Below are 16,214 nucleotides of genomic sequence, written 5' to 3' on the forward strand. Positions count from 1 at the left end.
ATACCAAGTACACACACGTTACTAATACCCCTTTCACACCGCCTGAGGCGGGTCGCACCCGGGAGCCTGACACGCGAGCTCCCAGGGTGCGACCAGCCTCAGGCACCTTTCACACCGCAGTCAGCAGCACGGCATATTGCCGGGTTGCTGACGTCAGCGGTGACGCGTCGGGGGCGGCGCGTGCAGATCACATGATCTCCAAGCGCCGTCCATACATAGAGAGTGAGCGGGAAATGGGTCACATCGACCCGGCTCCCGTTCACACCGCACAGTGAGCCTTGTTGAACACGGGTTCAAGAGCAGGGTTGAAATACCGGGTCACTCCACCCGGTATTTCAACCCTGGCACCTTTCACACCGCACATGAACACGGGTTATGCGCGTTCATGTGCCAAAAACCCGTGTTCAGAGGTTGCGGCATTTAAAGACAATTATTATTCAAACTACTTCATTTTAAAACCATCCTGAAGCAGAATACAGGTTTTTGTAAGATTCTAACAAAATATAAAAAAAATGCCTCAGAGAGCTGAAATATTTTTTTTGTCTCTTCTTTTATTTTCCTATAAATTTTATTTTTGTAGAAGGGACTCGCTGCTGGGATTCTGGCAGATGGGATGCCGCTGTCCGTATACAGACAGCCGGCATCCCGTCTGCCAGTATATCACACCAAATCCATCTGTAAACATTCTGCAATGCATAATCATTTAATTGGTCTTAAGCAAAGTCTTGGAGTGTTATAGTTCTGAAATCAGGAGACCAATCTTCTCCACCAGCTGGCAAGGTTTCTGTTTCCTCCCATCCTTCTCTGACCAGGCCTTCTTCTTCACATCTACTGGAATGCAATGCTGGTCTGATTGCGGCCAAAGCCTGGTACCCAGGCTCCAGATATTGCTGATTTCTGACTTCTCCCCTTCGGTTTCGGGGTGTGAGTAACAAGATCATGTAGGGTCGGACCTTAGGCTGGTGATTCAGTTGCCAGCATGTCTGGACCGGTCTGGTTGAGTATAATATCTTGCCCCAGAATAAGGGAGTATGGCAATCCTGGTGCTATTGCCGCTACCACTTGCACCATTTGTCCTTTCAAGGTAATGGGAAGACAGACACGGTCACATTCCTTGGTGGCCCCGTGGATGTATAAGACTTTACTGGCAGTAGCCAGACCATCTGGCTTTCTGAAACTGAGTGCTGGACACCTAGGGGATTTCACTGCCCAAACCCATTAACGTCAACACCGCTTGTTGCTGTATCAGGACAGGCAGCTGGAACAGCAGTGGGCTAATCATGGATGAGGATATGGTCAAACAAAAGGGAACACAGGGCCTAGTCGCCCCACTGAACAATCTACCGGTTGCTGCTGATTTGGACAATTCCGGTTTGCCACCCTCAAAGCACCCTTCTGGGGTCACCCCGTGGTCTGTGCCAACATCTTGTGCTGGTTTTGGCCTGAGGACCAGTCTGACAACCTTCTACGCTGTCTGGGTCATATTTCCCAGGGTGTAATATCAGTTAATGGCTATCTCAAGCTCCGCAAATGACTGTGGATTGTTTTTCAAAACCCCCATTTTAGTTTAGGTTCCGCATGCAATGGTTAATTGTGAGAATCTCCAAGATTCTGACTGGTGGATTTCAGTCGGCTCTAACCAGGTTTTCGTTAACTTTGCCAAGTCAGCCAGCTGAGCAAACATTCTGGACCGCGGCCTAAATTGCCAGTCATAAAATTATTGTGCCTTCACAGGCCTTGTCACTCCTCTCCGGGCCAGAATCATGGTCTTTAGTTGCTGATAGTTCATGGTCTGGTCCTCGCATATATCCACGTAGGTCGGATGTGCTCAGGCTGTCAAATAAGTAGCCAATATTGCAACCCACTCCGCTGTTGACCATCGAAGCCAAGTTTCCTGGCCTCTTAAAGGACAACAGAAAGGCCTCAACTTCATCTGAGAGTGTCATATTCTGCATCATAGCAGGCCCGTTTTCACCCATCTGGAGCTGACTGAGCTCTGCCCACAACAATTTGTTGCTCTAAACCTGGGCCTTAGCGATGGCCAGCATTTGGCCCTGCTGAGCCTGCTGCATAGCGCCCATATTGGTTAAGGCTCAGAGGATTCCCTCCATCTTGCGATTTGTGGGGATGGGATAGTGAAATTGGACCTCCTTAACATTCTCTGACAAGCCAATTTCTGGTACTTGCAGAGTCTTAGCTGTCAGCGGCTGCTGCGTATTATCACCTAGTGAGGAACAATAAACCAAAAAATAAACTTCCCCTTAACTGGATTTACACAGAAACAACTTCTGCTTAGCTGTCTTGTGCACAGGTAACTACACCACGCAATAATGCATTGAGAGAAGAAAAAAAACAAAACATTTTGTTTTTGTTTTAACTGAAACACACTTTCTCTGCTGCAACAAATTCACAAGCAGTTGCTTTTGAAGTGCAACAAATTCTCACTGTGTGAACACTTATTTCACTTCAAGGACACAACATAGACTTTACACATTTGCCTTTTTGATAACTTTTCCACACGTGTAAATAAAACAATATTTTTTTTATGGACCAGTTAACCCCACTCAGCAACCTAGCAAGGAAGCTCCTGGTCTCCGCCATGCTGAATGCTGCTGGCAGAAGGATCCCACTTCTAACACCACTTTGTAAAAATCTGCTTACAAATGAATGACTCTTCACAGTGGTTGGCTTAGTCAGATGGCTTCTTTACTCATCACAAATGTTACAACAGTACATTTATATACATGAGCAAGTCCTGTTCTGGGCATCAGAATATTGCAAGGTACACTCCTTGCCACAACAGCTGCAGATGTTCACATATGGGACAGTTCATGGAATGACCCATCATTGTACTGAAACTCATCATGAATCAAAGCAATAGGTAATTTTGCAAACATTGTTAAATTGGCACCTGAATGAGGGCTAAATCATAAAAGGGCTCTCAGAACAAATAGAAAAACATTATACAATAAACATGAGGCAAGAGTGCAGCAGAGTATTGGTGAACTGTAGTCAGTGATGTGGGTAAAGTGCAGTGCACTGAATAATAAAGCCACATAATAGTTATTGGGGAAAAAAACTTTGTTTGACAGGAAGGAGTTCTCAAAGCATTTTAGATAATACTGTATATAGAATATTCTTAACAGCAAAGCAAATCACCATGACATCCTACATACAAATACACACGCAGGTTTGTATGCAGCCCCATCTAGACAATTGTACAAAAACATGCATGCACAGGAACGAGCATACTCATCTTTGCATATCTATGGGTGATTTGGAATTGCACAGATCTCCTCTGTTTCTCTTTGTATGTGAAATGCGCGTTTCAGAGTGTGACATGGTGCCTCATTGATAAGTGTAAACCATTAGCCAGTGTGGAAAGCTAACCACAATGTAACCAGAAAACCAGAGGAGAGCAGTATACCACTTCATTAGTATACTGTGGGGTGGAGGGAATGTGTTTAGCATGGTCTTAGTAACACAGTAACTGCATGGCACAGTGTCAGGCATATGGCCTATATACATGTGTAATAATGAGATCTTTGTGTCTAACTCTTCTTTCCCCACAGCTGTTGTATGCTGTCAATATTAAGAAGACATTAGGTTTACATCAAATTAAGGACACTTGTTCAAAAGACGGGTGTGCTGAAGAAGGAGAAAATAACCTGGAAGAAGTTACAGTGAAGAGAATGTCTCAAAACAGTTATTATGAGTTTGAAAAACGGAGCCAAAGTTCAGGCTACCCTTCTCGCTTGGGTGGATCACATGCAGAGCTTGTTGGGGGTAATCTCTGCGACCCTGAGACTTCTGTGGATTTGTCCACATACATCGAAACAGGAGAGGAAATGCTGTCTGATCTCTTTACCCTTAAACAGGATCGTCTGAAAGGAACTTATCCATACATGCCCACAGATGGGTTACCGTCTTCAACTATGTATGGCTACCCACACAGCATGGTCCCAGAGCGTAGAATAGGAGGATATGATTCTGGGGGAGTGATAGTCAAGGAGGAGACACGAGGATCACACAGGACTGTGTGCAACACTCTACAGTACCAGGCTGCACAGTGTGCACAGACTGCAATGCACCTTTCTCCTCAGATGGAGGGTGTACACTCTGCACTCCGTGCACTAAAGGTGAGAATATTACATCCATCAATCGGCAGCCCTTATCTTTATATATTATCTACCTAATCTTTGACTCTTCCTACTGTATCCTCACACTAAACACCTTTATACCAGGTACTATAAATCTTTATACAGGTATATTGTGATACCAGGTACTATACAACTTTATACAGCGTAGAGTGTGATACCGGGTATTATACACCTTTATACTATACAGCGTAGAGTGTGATACCAGGTACTATATACCTTTATAGTATACAGTGTAGAGTGTGATACCAGGTACTATATACCTTTATAGTATACAGTGTAGAGTGTGATACCAGGTACTATATACCTTTATGGTATACAGTGTAAAGTGTGATACCGGGTACTATACATCTTTATAGTATACAGTGTAAAGTGTGATTCCAGGTACTATACTCCTTTATACAGCGTAGAGTGTGATACCAGGTACTATATACCTTTATAGTATACAGTGTAGAGTGTGATACCAGGTACTATACACCTTTATAGTATACAGTGTAGAGTGTGATACCAGGTACTATATACCTTTATAGTATACAGTGTAAAGTGTGATACCGGGTACTATACATCTTTATAGTATACAGTGTAGAGTGTGATACCAGGTACTATACTCCTTTATACAGCGTAGCGTGTGATACCAGGTACTATATACCTTTATACAGTGTAGAGTGTGATACCGGGTACTATACATCTTTATAGTATACAGTGTAAAGTGTGATTCCAGGTACTATACTCCTTTATACAGCGTAGAGTGTGATACCAGGTACTATATACCTTTATAGTATACAGTGTAGAGTGTGATACCAGGTACTATACACCTTTATAGTATACAGTGTAGAGTGTGATACCAGGTACTATACTCCTTTATACAGTGTAGCGTGTGATACCAGGTACTATATACCTTTATACAGCGTAGAGTGTGATACCGGGTACTATACACCTTTATACTATACAGCGTAGAGTGTGATACCAGGTACTATATACCTTTATACTATACATCTTAGAGCAGAGGTTCTCAAACTCGGTCCTCGGGGGCACACACAGTGCATGTTTTGCAGGTAACCCAGCAGGTGCACAGGTGAATTAATTACTCACTGACACATTTTAAAAGGTCCACAGGTGGAGCTAATTATTTCACTTGCGATTCTGTGAGGAGACCTGCAAAACATGCACTGTGTGTGCCCCCGAGGACCGAGTTTGAGAACCTCTGGCTTAGAGTGTGATACCAGGTACTATACACGTTTATACTATACAGCGTAGAGAGTGATACCAGGTACTATACACCTTTATACAGCGTAGAATGTGATACCAGGTACTATATACCGCTATACAGTGTAGCGTGTGATACCAGGTACTATACACCTTTATACAGTGTAGAGTGTGATACCAGGTACTATATACCTGTATACAGTGTAGAGTGTGATACCAGGTACCATACACCTTTATATAGCGTAAAGTGTGATACCAGGTACTATATACCTCTATGCAGTGTACAGTGTGATATCAGGTACTATATACCTTTGTACTATACAGCGTAGAATGTGATACCAGGTACTATACACCTTTATACAGCGTAGAGTGTGATACCAGGTATTATACACCTTTATACAGCGTAGAGTGTGATACCAGGTACTATATACCTCTATACAGTGTAGAGTTTGATATCAGATACTATATACCTTTATACTATACAGCGTAGAGTGTGATACCAGGTACTACACACCTTTATACAGTGTAGAGTGTGATACCAGGTATTATACACCTTTATACAGCGTAGAGTGTGATACCAGGTACTATACACCTTTATAGTATACAGTGTAGAGTGTGATACCATGTACTATACACCTTTATAGTATACAGTGTAGAGTGTGATACCAGGTACTATACTCCTTTATACAGCGTAGCGTGTGATACCAGGTACTATATACCTTTATACAGCGTAGAGTGTGATACCGGGTACTATACACCTTTATACTATACAGCGTAGAGTGTGATACCAGGTACTATATACCTTTATAGTATACAGTGTAGAGTGTGATACCAGGTACTATATACCTTTATAGTATACAGTGTAGAGTGTGATACCAGGTACTATACACCTTTATAGTATACAGTGTAGAGTGTGATACCAGGTACTATACTCCTTTATACAGCGTAGAGTGTGATACCAGGTACTTTATACCTTTATACAGCATAGAGTGTGATACCAGGTACTATACACCTTTATAGTATACAGTGTAGAGTGTGATACCAGGTACTATATACCTTTATAGTATACAGTGTAGAGTGTGATACCAGGTACTATACGCCTTTATAGTATACAGTGTAGAGTGTGATACCAGGTACTATACTCCTTTATACAGCATAGAGTGTGATACCAGGTACTATACTCATTTATACAGCGTAGAGTGTGATACCAGGTACTATATACCTTTATAGTATACAGTGTAGAGTGTGACACCAGGTACTATACTCCTTTATACAGCATAGAGTGTGATACCAGGTACTACAGGTTGAGTATCCCATATCCAAATATCCGAAATACGGAATATTCCGAAATACGGACTTTTTTGAGTGAGAGTGAGATAGTGAAACCTTTGTTTTCTGATGGCTCAATGTACACAAACTTTGTTTAATACACAAAGTTATTAAAAATATTGTATTAAATGACCTTCAGGCTGTGTGTATAAGGTGTATATGAAACATAAATGAATTGTGTGAATGCAGACACACTTTGTTTAATGCACAAAGTTATAAAAAATATTGGCTATAATGACCTTCAGGCTGTGTGTATAAGGTGTATATGTAACATAAATGCATTCTGTGCTTAGACTTAGGTCCCATCACCATGATATCTCATTATGGTATGCAATTATTCCAAAATACGGAAAAATCCGATATCCAAAATACCTCTGGTCCCAAGCATTTTGGATAAGGGATACTCAACCTGTATATACCTTTATACTATACAGCGTAGAGTGTGATACCAGGTACTATGGTGGTCATTCCGAGTTGTTCGCTCGGTAATTTTCTTCGCATCGCAGCGTTTTTCCGCTAATTGCGCATGCGCAATGTTCGCACTGCGACTGCGCCAAGTAAATTTGCTATGCAGTTAGGAATTTTACTCACGCCATTACAAGGTTTTTTCTTCGTTCTGGTGATCGTAATGTGATCGACAGGAAGTGGGTGTTTCTGGGCGGAAACTGGCCGTTTTATGGGTGTGTGTGAAAAAACGCTGCCGTTTCTGGGAAAAACGCGGGAGTGTCTGAAGAAACGGGGGAGTGTCTGGGCGAACGCTGGGAGTGTTTGTGACGTCAAACCAGGAACGAAACTGACTGAACTGATCGCAGTTGCCGAGTAAGTGTGGAGCTACTCAGAAACTGCTAAGAAGTGTATATTTGCAATTCTGCTAATCTTTCGTTCGCAATTTTACTATGCTAAGATTCACTCCCAGTAGGCGGCGGCTTAGCATGTGCAAAGCTGCTAAAAGCAGCTTGCGAGCGAACAACTCGGAATGAGGGCCTATATACCTTTATACTATACAGCATACAGTGTGATACCAGGTACAATACACCTTTATACTATACAGCGTAGAGTGTGATACCAGGTACTATGGTGGTCATTCCGAGTTGTTTGCTCGCTAGCTGCTTTTAGCAGCAATACAAATGCTAGGCCGCCGCCCTCTGGGAGTGTATCTTAGCATAGCAGAATAGCGAACGAAAGATTAGCAGAATTGCTACTAAATATTTTCTTGCAGTTCCTGAGTAGCTCCAGACCTACTCCTAGATTGCGATCAGCTCAGTCCGTTTAGTTCCTGGTTTGACGTGACAAACACGCCATGCGTTCGGCCAGCCACTCCCCCGTTTCTCCAGACACTCCCGCGTTTTTACCTGGCACGCCTGCGTTTTTTAGCACACTCCCGGAAAACGCTCAGTTACTACCCAGAAACGCCCCTTTCCTGTCAATCACTCACCGATCAGCAGTGCGACTGAAAAGCGCCGCACAGACAACAGCAAAACTGCTAAGTTTTTAGTTAAATAACGTACCATGCGCATGCGCATTTAGCAACAAATCGCAGCATAGCGAAAATAGTCAACGAGCGAACAACTCGGAATGACCACCTATATACCTTTAGAATAAACAGTGTAGAGTGTGATACCAGGTACTATATACCTTTTATAGTATACAGTGTAGAGTGTGATAACAGGTACTATACTCCTTTATACAGCGTAGAGTGTGATACCAGGTACTATATACCTTTATACTATACAGCGTAGAGTGTGATACCAGGTACTATACACGTTTATACTATACAGCGTAGAGTGTGATACCAGGTACTATATACCTTTATACAGCGTAGCATGTGATACCAGGTACTATATACCTTTATACAGCGTAGAGTGTGATACCAGGTACTATATACCTTTATACTATACAGCGTAGAGTATGATACCAGGTACTATACACGTTTATACTATACAGCGTAGAGTGTGATACCAGGTACTATATACCTTTATACAGCGAAGAATGTGATACCAGGTACTATATACCGCTATACAGTGTAGCGTGTGATACCAGGTACTATACACCTTTATACAGTGTAGAGTGTGATACCAGGTACTATATACCTGTATACAGTGTAGAGTGTGATACCAAGTACCATACACCTTTATATAGCATAAAGTGTGATACCAGGTACTATATACCTCTATACAGTGTAGAGTGTGATATCAGGTACTATATACCTTTATACTATACAGCGTAGAGTGTGATACCAGGTACTATACACCTTTATACAGCGTAGAGTGTGATACCAGGTATTATACACCTTTATACAGCGTAGAGTGTGATACCAGGTACTATATACCTCTATACAGTGTAGAGTGTGATATCAGGTACTATATACCTTTATACTATACAGCGTAGAGTGTGATACCAGGTACTATACACCTTTATACAGTGTAGAGTGTGATACCAGGTATTATACACCTTTATACAGCGTAGAGTGTGATACCAGGTACTATACACCTTTATACAGCGTAGAATGTGATACCAGGTACTATACACCTTTATACTATACAGCATAGAGTGTGATACCAGGTACTATATACCTTTATACTATACAGCGTAGAGTGTGATACCAGGTACTATATACCTTTATAGTATACAGTGTAGAGTGTGATACCAGGTACTATACACCTTTATTCAGCGTAGAGTGTGATACCAGGTACTATATACCTCTATACAGTGTAGAGTGTGATACCAGGTACTATACACCTTTATATAGCGTAGAGTGTGATACCAGGTACTATACACCTTTATACTATACAGTGTAGAGTGTGATACCAGGTACTATGCACCTTTATACAGCGTAGAGTGTGATACCAGATACTATACACCTTTATACAGCGTAGAGTGTGATACCAGGTACTATATACCTCTATACAGTGTAGAGTGTGATACCAGGTACTATACACCTTTATATAGCGTAGAGTGTGATACCAGGTACTATACACCTTTATACTATACAGTGTAGAGTGTGATACCAGGTACTATGCATCTTTATACAGCGTAGAGTGTGATACCAGGTACTATACACCTTTATACAGCGTAGAGTGTGATACCAGGTACTATATACCTCTATACAGTGTAGTGTGTGATACCAGGTACTATACATCTTTATACAGTGTAGAGTGTGATACCAGGTACTATATACCTCTATACAGCGTAGAGTGTGATACCAGGTACTATACACCTTTATACAGTGTAAAGTGTGATACCAGGTACTATATACCTCTATACAGCGTAGAGTGTGATACCAGGTACTATATACCGTTATACAGCGTAGAGTGTGATACCGGGTACTATACACCTTTATACAGTGTAGAGTGTGATACCAGGTACTATATACCTCTATACAGCGTAGAGTGTGATACCAGGTACTATATACCTTTATACAGCGTAGAGTGTGATACCAGGTACTATACATCTTTATATAGCGTAGTAGGCGGGCGTTCAAAAATGGGTGTGGCCTAGTAAAAATGGGTGTGATCTAGCTGACACAAGGTCACGCCCCATCCCCAGCTCTCAGAAAACTCCTCTCTTCTCTCCTTCCCCCCAGTTCTCATATAGCACCTCTCTCTTCCCCCCATCCCCAGCTCTCAGGCAGCACCTCTCTCCTCTCCCCCCCAGCTCTCAGGCAGCATCTCTCTCTTCTCCCCCTAGCTCTGACAGCACCTCTCTCCCCTTCCCCTCCCGGCTCTCAGACAGTACCTCTCCTCCCCCCCCCCCCCCCCACTCTTAATCAGCTCCTCTGTACTCCCCCCTGCTCTTAGACAGCGCCTCTGTCCTCTTCCCCCCCCCCCCCCCCAACGGCTCTTAGAGGGCGCCCCTTCAGATCAAAACAACGAGACCCCCCCCCCACCTCTTGTTGGTCACATAATAGGGCAGGGCAGAGCACCACAGACTCACTTACCATGCCTTGTCGATTGTTCTCCCTTCTCTGGGCGCCCGCTGTCTGCAGTATTCCCGCTCCTGGGATCCGTCCATCTTGCGGCTCCGCCTCTCAAGCACTGTGTGGCTGTGACATCATGAAGTCACTTTGCACGCACAGAGCGGAGCGGAGATGAGCTGAGATACACATGAAGCCTCCTCTGAACTGCTGAACATCAGTCAAAGGAGGCTTCATGTGTGTAATGGTGAGCAGTGGCAGCCAGGGAGCCGGGAGCCGCATTAACACAAAGAAAGAGCCGCATGCGGCTCGAGAGCCATGGGTTGGCCACTCCTGGTGTAGAGTGTGATACCAGGTACTATATACCTCTATACAGTGTAGAGTGTGATACCAGGTACTATACACCTTTATACTATACAGCGTAGAGTGTGATACCAGGTACTATACACCTTTATACAGCGTAGAGTGTGATACCAGGTACTATAAACCTTTGTACTACACATCGCAGAGTGTGATACCAGGTACTATATATCTTTATACAGCGTAGAGTGTGATACCAGGTACTGTACACCTTTATTCAGCGTAGAGTGTAATCAGAGGCATAACTAGGGTTTACGGAGCCCAGGGCAAGATGAAGAGTGGCGCCCCCCCCCCCCAAAAAAAAAAAAACAACAACAACAAAGCAAAACAAAAAAAACACACACGCAAAGGTGCGCGCCGGGAAAATGGGCGTGGCCACGCCGCAGAGGGGGTGTGGCCACTGAAAATGGGGCGTGCCAACATGACTATCACCTAACCCGTGTCGCCTCTCAGCACATTATCACCTACCCCTTGTGTCGTCTCTCAACACACCTTCATTCAATTTTTGCACAGTACGCATGCAGAGTCCCCTTTTCACACAGCACCAAATACACAATTGCCTCACAGTGCCCCACAGTGCCAGATACACAGTGCCCCACAGTGTCAGATCCACAGTGCCAGATACAGCGCCCCATAGTGCCAGATACATATTGCCCCACAGTGCCAGATACAATGCCACACAGTGCCATATACAATGCCCCACAGTGCCATATACAATGCCCCACAGTGTCAGATACATGCCCCACAGTGTCAGATACAATGCCCCACAGTGCCAGATACAATGCCCCACAGTGCCAGTTACAGTGCCCCACAGTGCCAGATACAATGCCCCACAGTGCCAGATACATGCCCCACAGTGCCAGTTACAATGCCCCACAGTGCCAGATACAATGCCCCACAGTGCCAGTTACAATGCCCCACAGTGCCAGATACATGTCCCACAGTGTCAGATACAATGCCCCACAGTGCCAGATACAATGCCCCACAGTGCCAGATACATGCCCCACAGTGCCAGTTACATGCCCCACAGTGCCAGTTACAATGCCCCATGGTGCCAGATACATGCCCCACAGTGCCAGTTACAATGCCCCACAGTGCCAGTTACATGCCCCACAGTGCCAGTTACAATGCCCCACAGTGCCAGATACATGCCCCACAGTGCCAGTTACATGCCCCACAGTGCCAGTTACAATGCCCCACAGTGCCAGATACAAGACCCGCCCCCCCTGCTTACTTCAGTCGGGATCCCGTTGGGCCGTCAGTCACCGCTGCCCTCTGCTATGTGAGGGGAGGACAGCGCCTCTCCTGCCCCTCAACGCTCCAGGGCTCCGGCGGCGGCTATCTTAAATGTGGCGCCGGTTCGTTAGCCAATCAGAGCTCGCGGACCGGCAGCCAATCAGGAGCCGGTCCGCAAGCTCTGATTGGCTAACGCCGCTGGAGACCGGACAGACACGCAGCGCTGCTGGGCTGGCAGCGCGGCAGCGGCAGTGAGCACATTGAGGGTCAGGAGAGACGCTGCGCTCTCCTCCCCTCACATTGCAGCGGGACAGGGGGCGGGTGGGCATGATGCCCTGGCCCCAGCAGCGCACCCCTCTGCTGGGCCTGCCAAGGCGCCCAGGGCACGTGCCCCACTCGCCCTGTCTTAGTTACGCCTCTGAGTGTAATACCAGGTACTATATACCTTTATACAGCGTAGAGTGTGATGCTAGGTACTATACACCTTTATATAGCGTAGAGTGTGATACCAGGTACTATACATATTTATACAATGTAGAGTGTGATACCAGGTACTATACGTATTTATACAGAGTAGAGTGTGATACCAGGTACTATACACCTTTATATAGCGTAGATTATGATACCAGGTACTATACATCTTTATACAATGTAGAGTGTGATACCAGGTACTATACGTATTTATACAGAGTAGAGTGTGATACCAGGTACTATACACCTTTATACAGCGTAGAGTGTGATACCAGGTACTATATACCTTTATACAGTGTACAGTGTAATACCAGGTACTATACACCTTTATACAGCGTAGAGTGTGATACCAGGTACTATACATATTTATACAATGTAGAGTGTGATACCAGGTACTATATGTACTTATACAGAGTAGAGTGTGATACCAGGTACTATACACCTTTATACAGTGTAGAGTGTAATACCAGGTACTATACACCTTTATACAGCGTAGAGTGTAATACCAGGTACTATGGGCCTAATTCAGACTGGATCGCTACAGCGGCAGCGATCCCAGTCTGAAGCCCTTTACGGGGTGCGCGTGCGCACCCCGGGAGCCCAATGAGATGCTAACAGCATCTCAGGGCTGCGATCGCCTCTGCCTGATTGACATGCAGAGGTGGTCTCGCGGCGGGAGGGGGCGGGAGGGGGCGTGCCAACGGCGTTAGAACGCCGTTGGTGGGGCGTGGTCCGGACAACGCAGGCATGTCCGGACTGGTGCAACCCGGGATGCGGCGGGTAGCCGCCAGCCAGCGCGCAGGAGCTGCGCTGTCAGGGAGCTACTCAGCGGTTGCAAAAGCATTGCCGAAGTGCGATGCTTTTGCACCCTTGGTGGTGGGTGGGGGGGGGGGGGGGGGGTGTATGTCAGAAACCGATCGTAGATGTGCTAAATTTAGCACATCAGCGGTCAGATCTGAATTACCCCTTATATACCACCGATGCAGGAGCGTTAGCCGATAAACAGCTTGTAAAGCTCTTGCGTCCATGTCTGAATAACCCCCTAAGTACTGTACATATCAATGCAGTTATTTTAAAATATTTGTTTTTGTACCCAATATATTGTTGTTGTTTTTTACTTTAATACTTTTACAGTGCAGTACTAGGTGGAATGTGGTAAATTACACTGTTTACATACACAGGTGTAGATTTGCTGAAGTTTCTAAAAATAAAAAGTGGATGGGCTGCCCATAGCAACCAACCAGATTCTAGCTATCATTTCTCTATTGCCTCCTAGAAAATTATACAATAATCTGATTGGTTGCTATGGGCAACATCTCCACTTTTCATTTTTAGAAACTTTAGTACATCTCCCATATCTTTCCTATAGTCATCATCTTTCCCTGAACATCGGCCCTCATTCCGAGTTGTTCGCTCGGTATTTTTCATCGCAGCGCAGTGAAAATCCGCTTAGTACGCATGCGCAATGTTCGCACTGCGACTGCGCCAAGTAACTTTACTATGAAGAAAGTAATTTTACTCACGGCTTTTTCTTCGCTCCGGCGATCGTAATGTGATTGACAGGAAATGAGTGTTACTGGGCGGAAACACGGCGTTTCAGGGGCGTGTGGCTGAAAACGCTACCGTTTCCGGAAAAAACGCAGGAGTGGCCGGAGAAACGGTGGGAGTGCCTGGGCGAACGCTGGGTGTGTTTGTGACGTCAACCAGGAACGACAAGCACTGAACTGATCGCACAGGCAGAGTAAGTCTGAAGCTACTCTGAAACTGCTAAGTAGTTAGTAATCGCAATATTGCGAATACATCGGTCGCAATTTTAAGAAGCTAAGATACACTCCCAGTAGGCGGCGGCTTAGCGTGTGTAACTCTGCTAAATTCGCCTTGCGACCGATCAACTCGGAATGAGGGCCATCACCCCATGTCAATTAGCAGTCTTCCTGTGACGTGTCAGTAAGGGGGAGATGCATCAAACCTTCTAAAGTGACCAAGTGGAGAGGTTGCTTATAGGAACCAGTTTCTAGCTATCATTTATCTACCACAGTCTATAAAATAATAGCTAGAACCTGATTGGTTGCTATGGGCAACTTCTCCATCTATCCCTTTTATACACATATTAATCTTTGCTTAACTCTGATTCCAGGGCTCCCTGTCTGGGATGTTGCCTGCCCCTCCACTGAAAGAGCCATGCCATAAGGGTAAGAAGTCACTGAGTAAAGACAGCCTGGAGTACCGTCTACGTCGTGAGAGAAATAACATTGCAGTGCGGAAGAGCCGTGATAAAGCAAAACGCAGAAATCTGGAAACTCAGCAGCGTGCCCTAGAATTTATGGCAGAGAATGAGAAATTGCGCAGTCGCATTCAGCAGCTGACTCAGGAGCTGGAGGCTTTGAGGGGGGTTTTCAGGCAAATCCCAGAAGCTGCTGCTTTGGCCAAGGGATCTGGAGGATGCAGCTGAAATTTTTGAAACCACAAATGACACATATAAATGACTGATAAGCTGCCAAAAAATATAATTTCAGGGAAGAATTCTAGGCAGAGAATGTGGATACATGAATAACAGATCCCCATATATACATACAAATGTAAATAAATACATGTCCTAGTCTGTGGCTAAAGCATGTCACACCACTGACACACCTTTCTTTTCAATAAATTCATCAGCCAACTAACGTTCATGTCTTGTGTGAAACCCGGCCAGGATGAAATAGATGCACATAGGGTATGCGGTCAGCATACTGCTCATCGGGATCCCAGCAGTCACAATGCTGATGCCGGGATCCCGACAGGAACAACATACCGTCGCCGGCGAGGTAGGTGATTCTCCCACTATGGGTGTCCATGACACCCAAAGAGGGAGAATAGAACCTGTGGCGAGTGTAACGAGCCACCAAGCCCGCAAGGGGCTTGCACTTGCCTCCCTGCCGGCATTCTACCACTCGGGGTGCCGATGTCGGTATACTATCATTCAGCATCCCATGCGGCGGTAATACATACCACTCCCGCACATAGTACTGGTTGGGTCAGATGGTAATAAATGGGGGGTTCTATTATAGTTTATGGCGTTCTCTTTATTACTTTTATTCTCTTTATTACCTCTCGGACCATCTTTTTTCTGTGGTAATTTGTGGTTTCATAATAATGTTCATCTTTATGATGAACAAATAAAGGTTTGAATGATAATGGAAGGGACAGAAGTGTCTTGTGTATTGCTCTATAAATAAAAGTATGCACATATATATAGCGTGACATATCTATATATACACAAGGAAGCCAACACAAGAAGAAGTGAAACAAGTTATATTACGGTCTGTCCCTGCTCTTCTCTGTTTCTTAAAATTTAGCGCTGTGGTCTTTTGTTTTGTCACCAACCCTCTCTTTTCTTTCTATCATGCAAGATGTAATCCAATTTCTTCTGTTTTCTTTGTTATCACCTTACACGTTAACGACCCGTCTCTCTTTACCTTCTCTGGTCTCACCCTCTGACTTGCCCTCTCCTTTTTTACTGTCTCTCCCCATTGTCTACTTTTCTCTGAAAGTCTGAGAGG

The 16,214-nt window shown here is 44.7% G+C and overlaps 1 protein-coding gene across 2 annotated transcripts in view; it reads left to right on the top strand.

Annotated features, from left to right (window-relative positions):
• Positions 1–15,338, top strand: part of CEBPE (CCAAT enhancer binding protein epsilon) — a 53,759-nt gene extending 38,421 nt beyond the window's left edge. For both annotated transcript variants that reach the window (XM_063914310.1, XM_063914315.1), the window contains exons 2-3: positions 3,573–4,139; positions 14,810–15,338. In XM_063914310.1, the coding sequence (XP_063770380.1) occupies positions 3,573–4,139; positions 14,810–15,124 (882 nt within the window). In that variant the 3' untranslated portion in view covers positions 15,125–15,338. The remainder of the gene's footprint in view (positions 1–3,572; positions 4,140–14,809) is intronic.
• The last annotated feature ends 876 nt before the right edge of the window (positions 15,339–16,214 follow it).

The sequence above is a fragment of the Pseudophryne corroboree genome, chromosome 1 (genome assembly GCF_028390025.1).
Source record: "Pseudophryne corroboree isolate aPseCor3 chromosome 1, aPseCor3.hap2, whole genome shotgun sequence".
NCBI lineage: Eukaryota > Metazoa > Chordata > Amphibia > Anura > Myobatrachidae > Pseudophryne > Pseudophryne corroboree.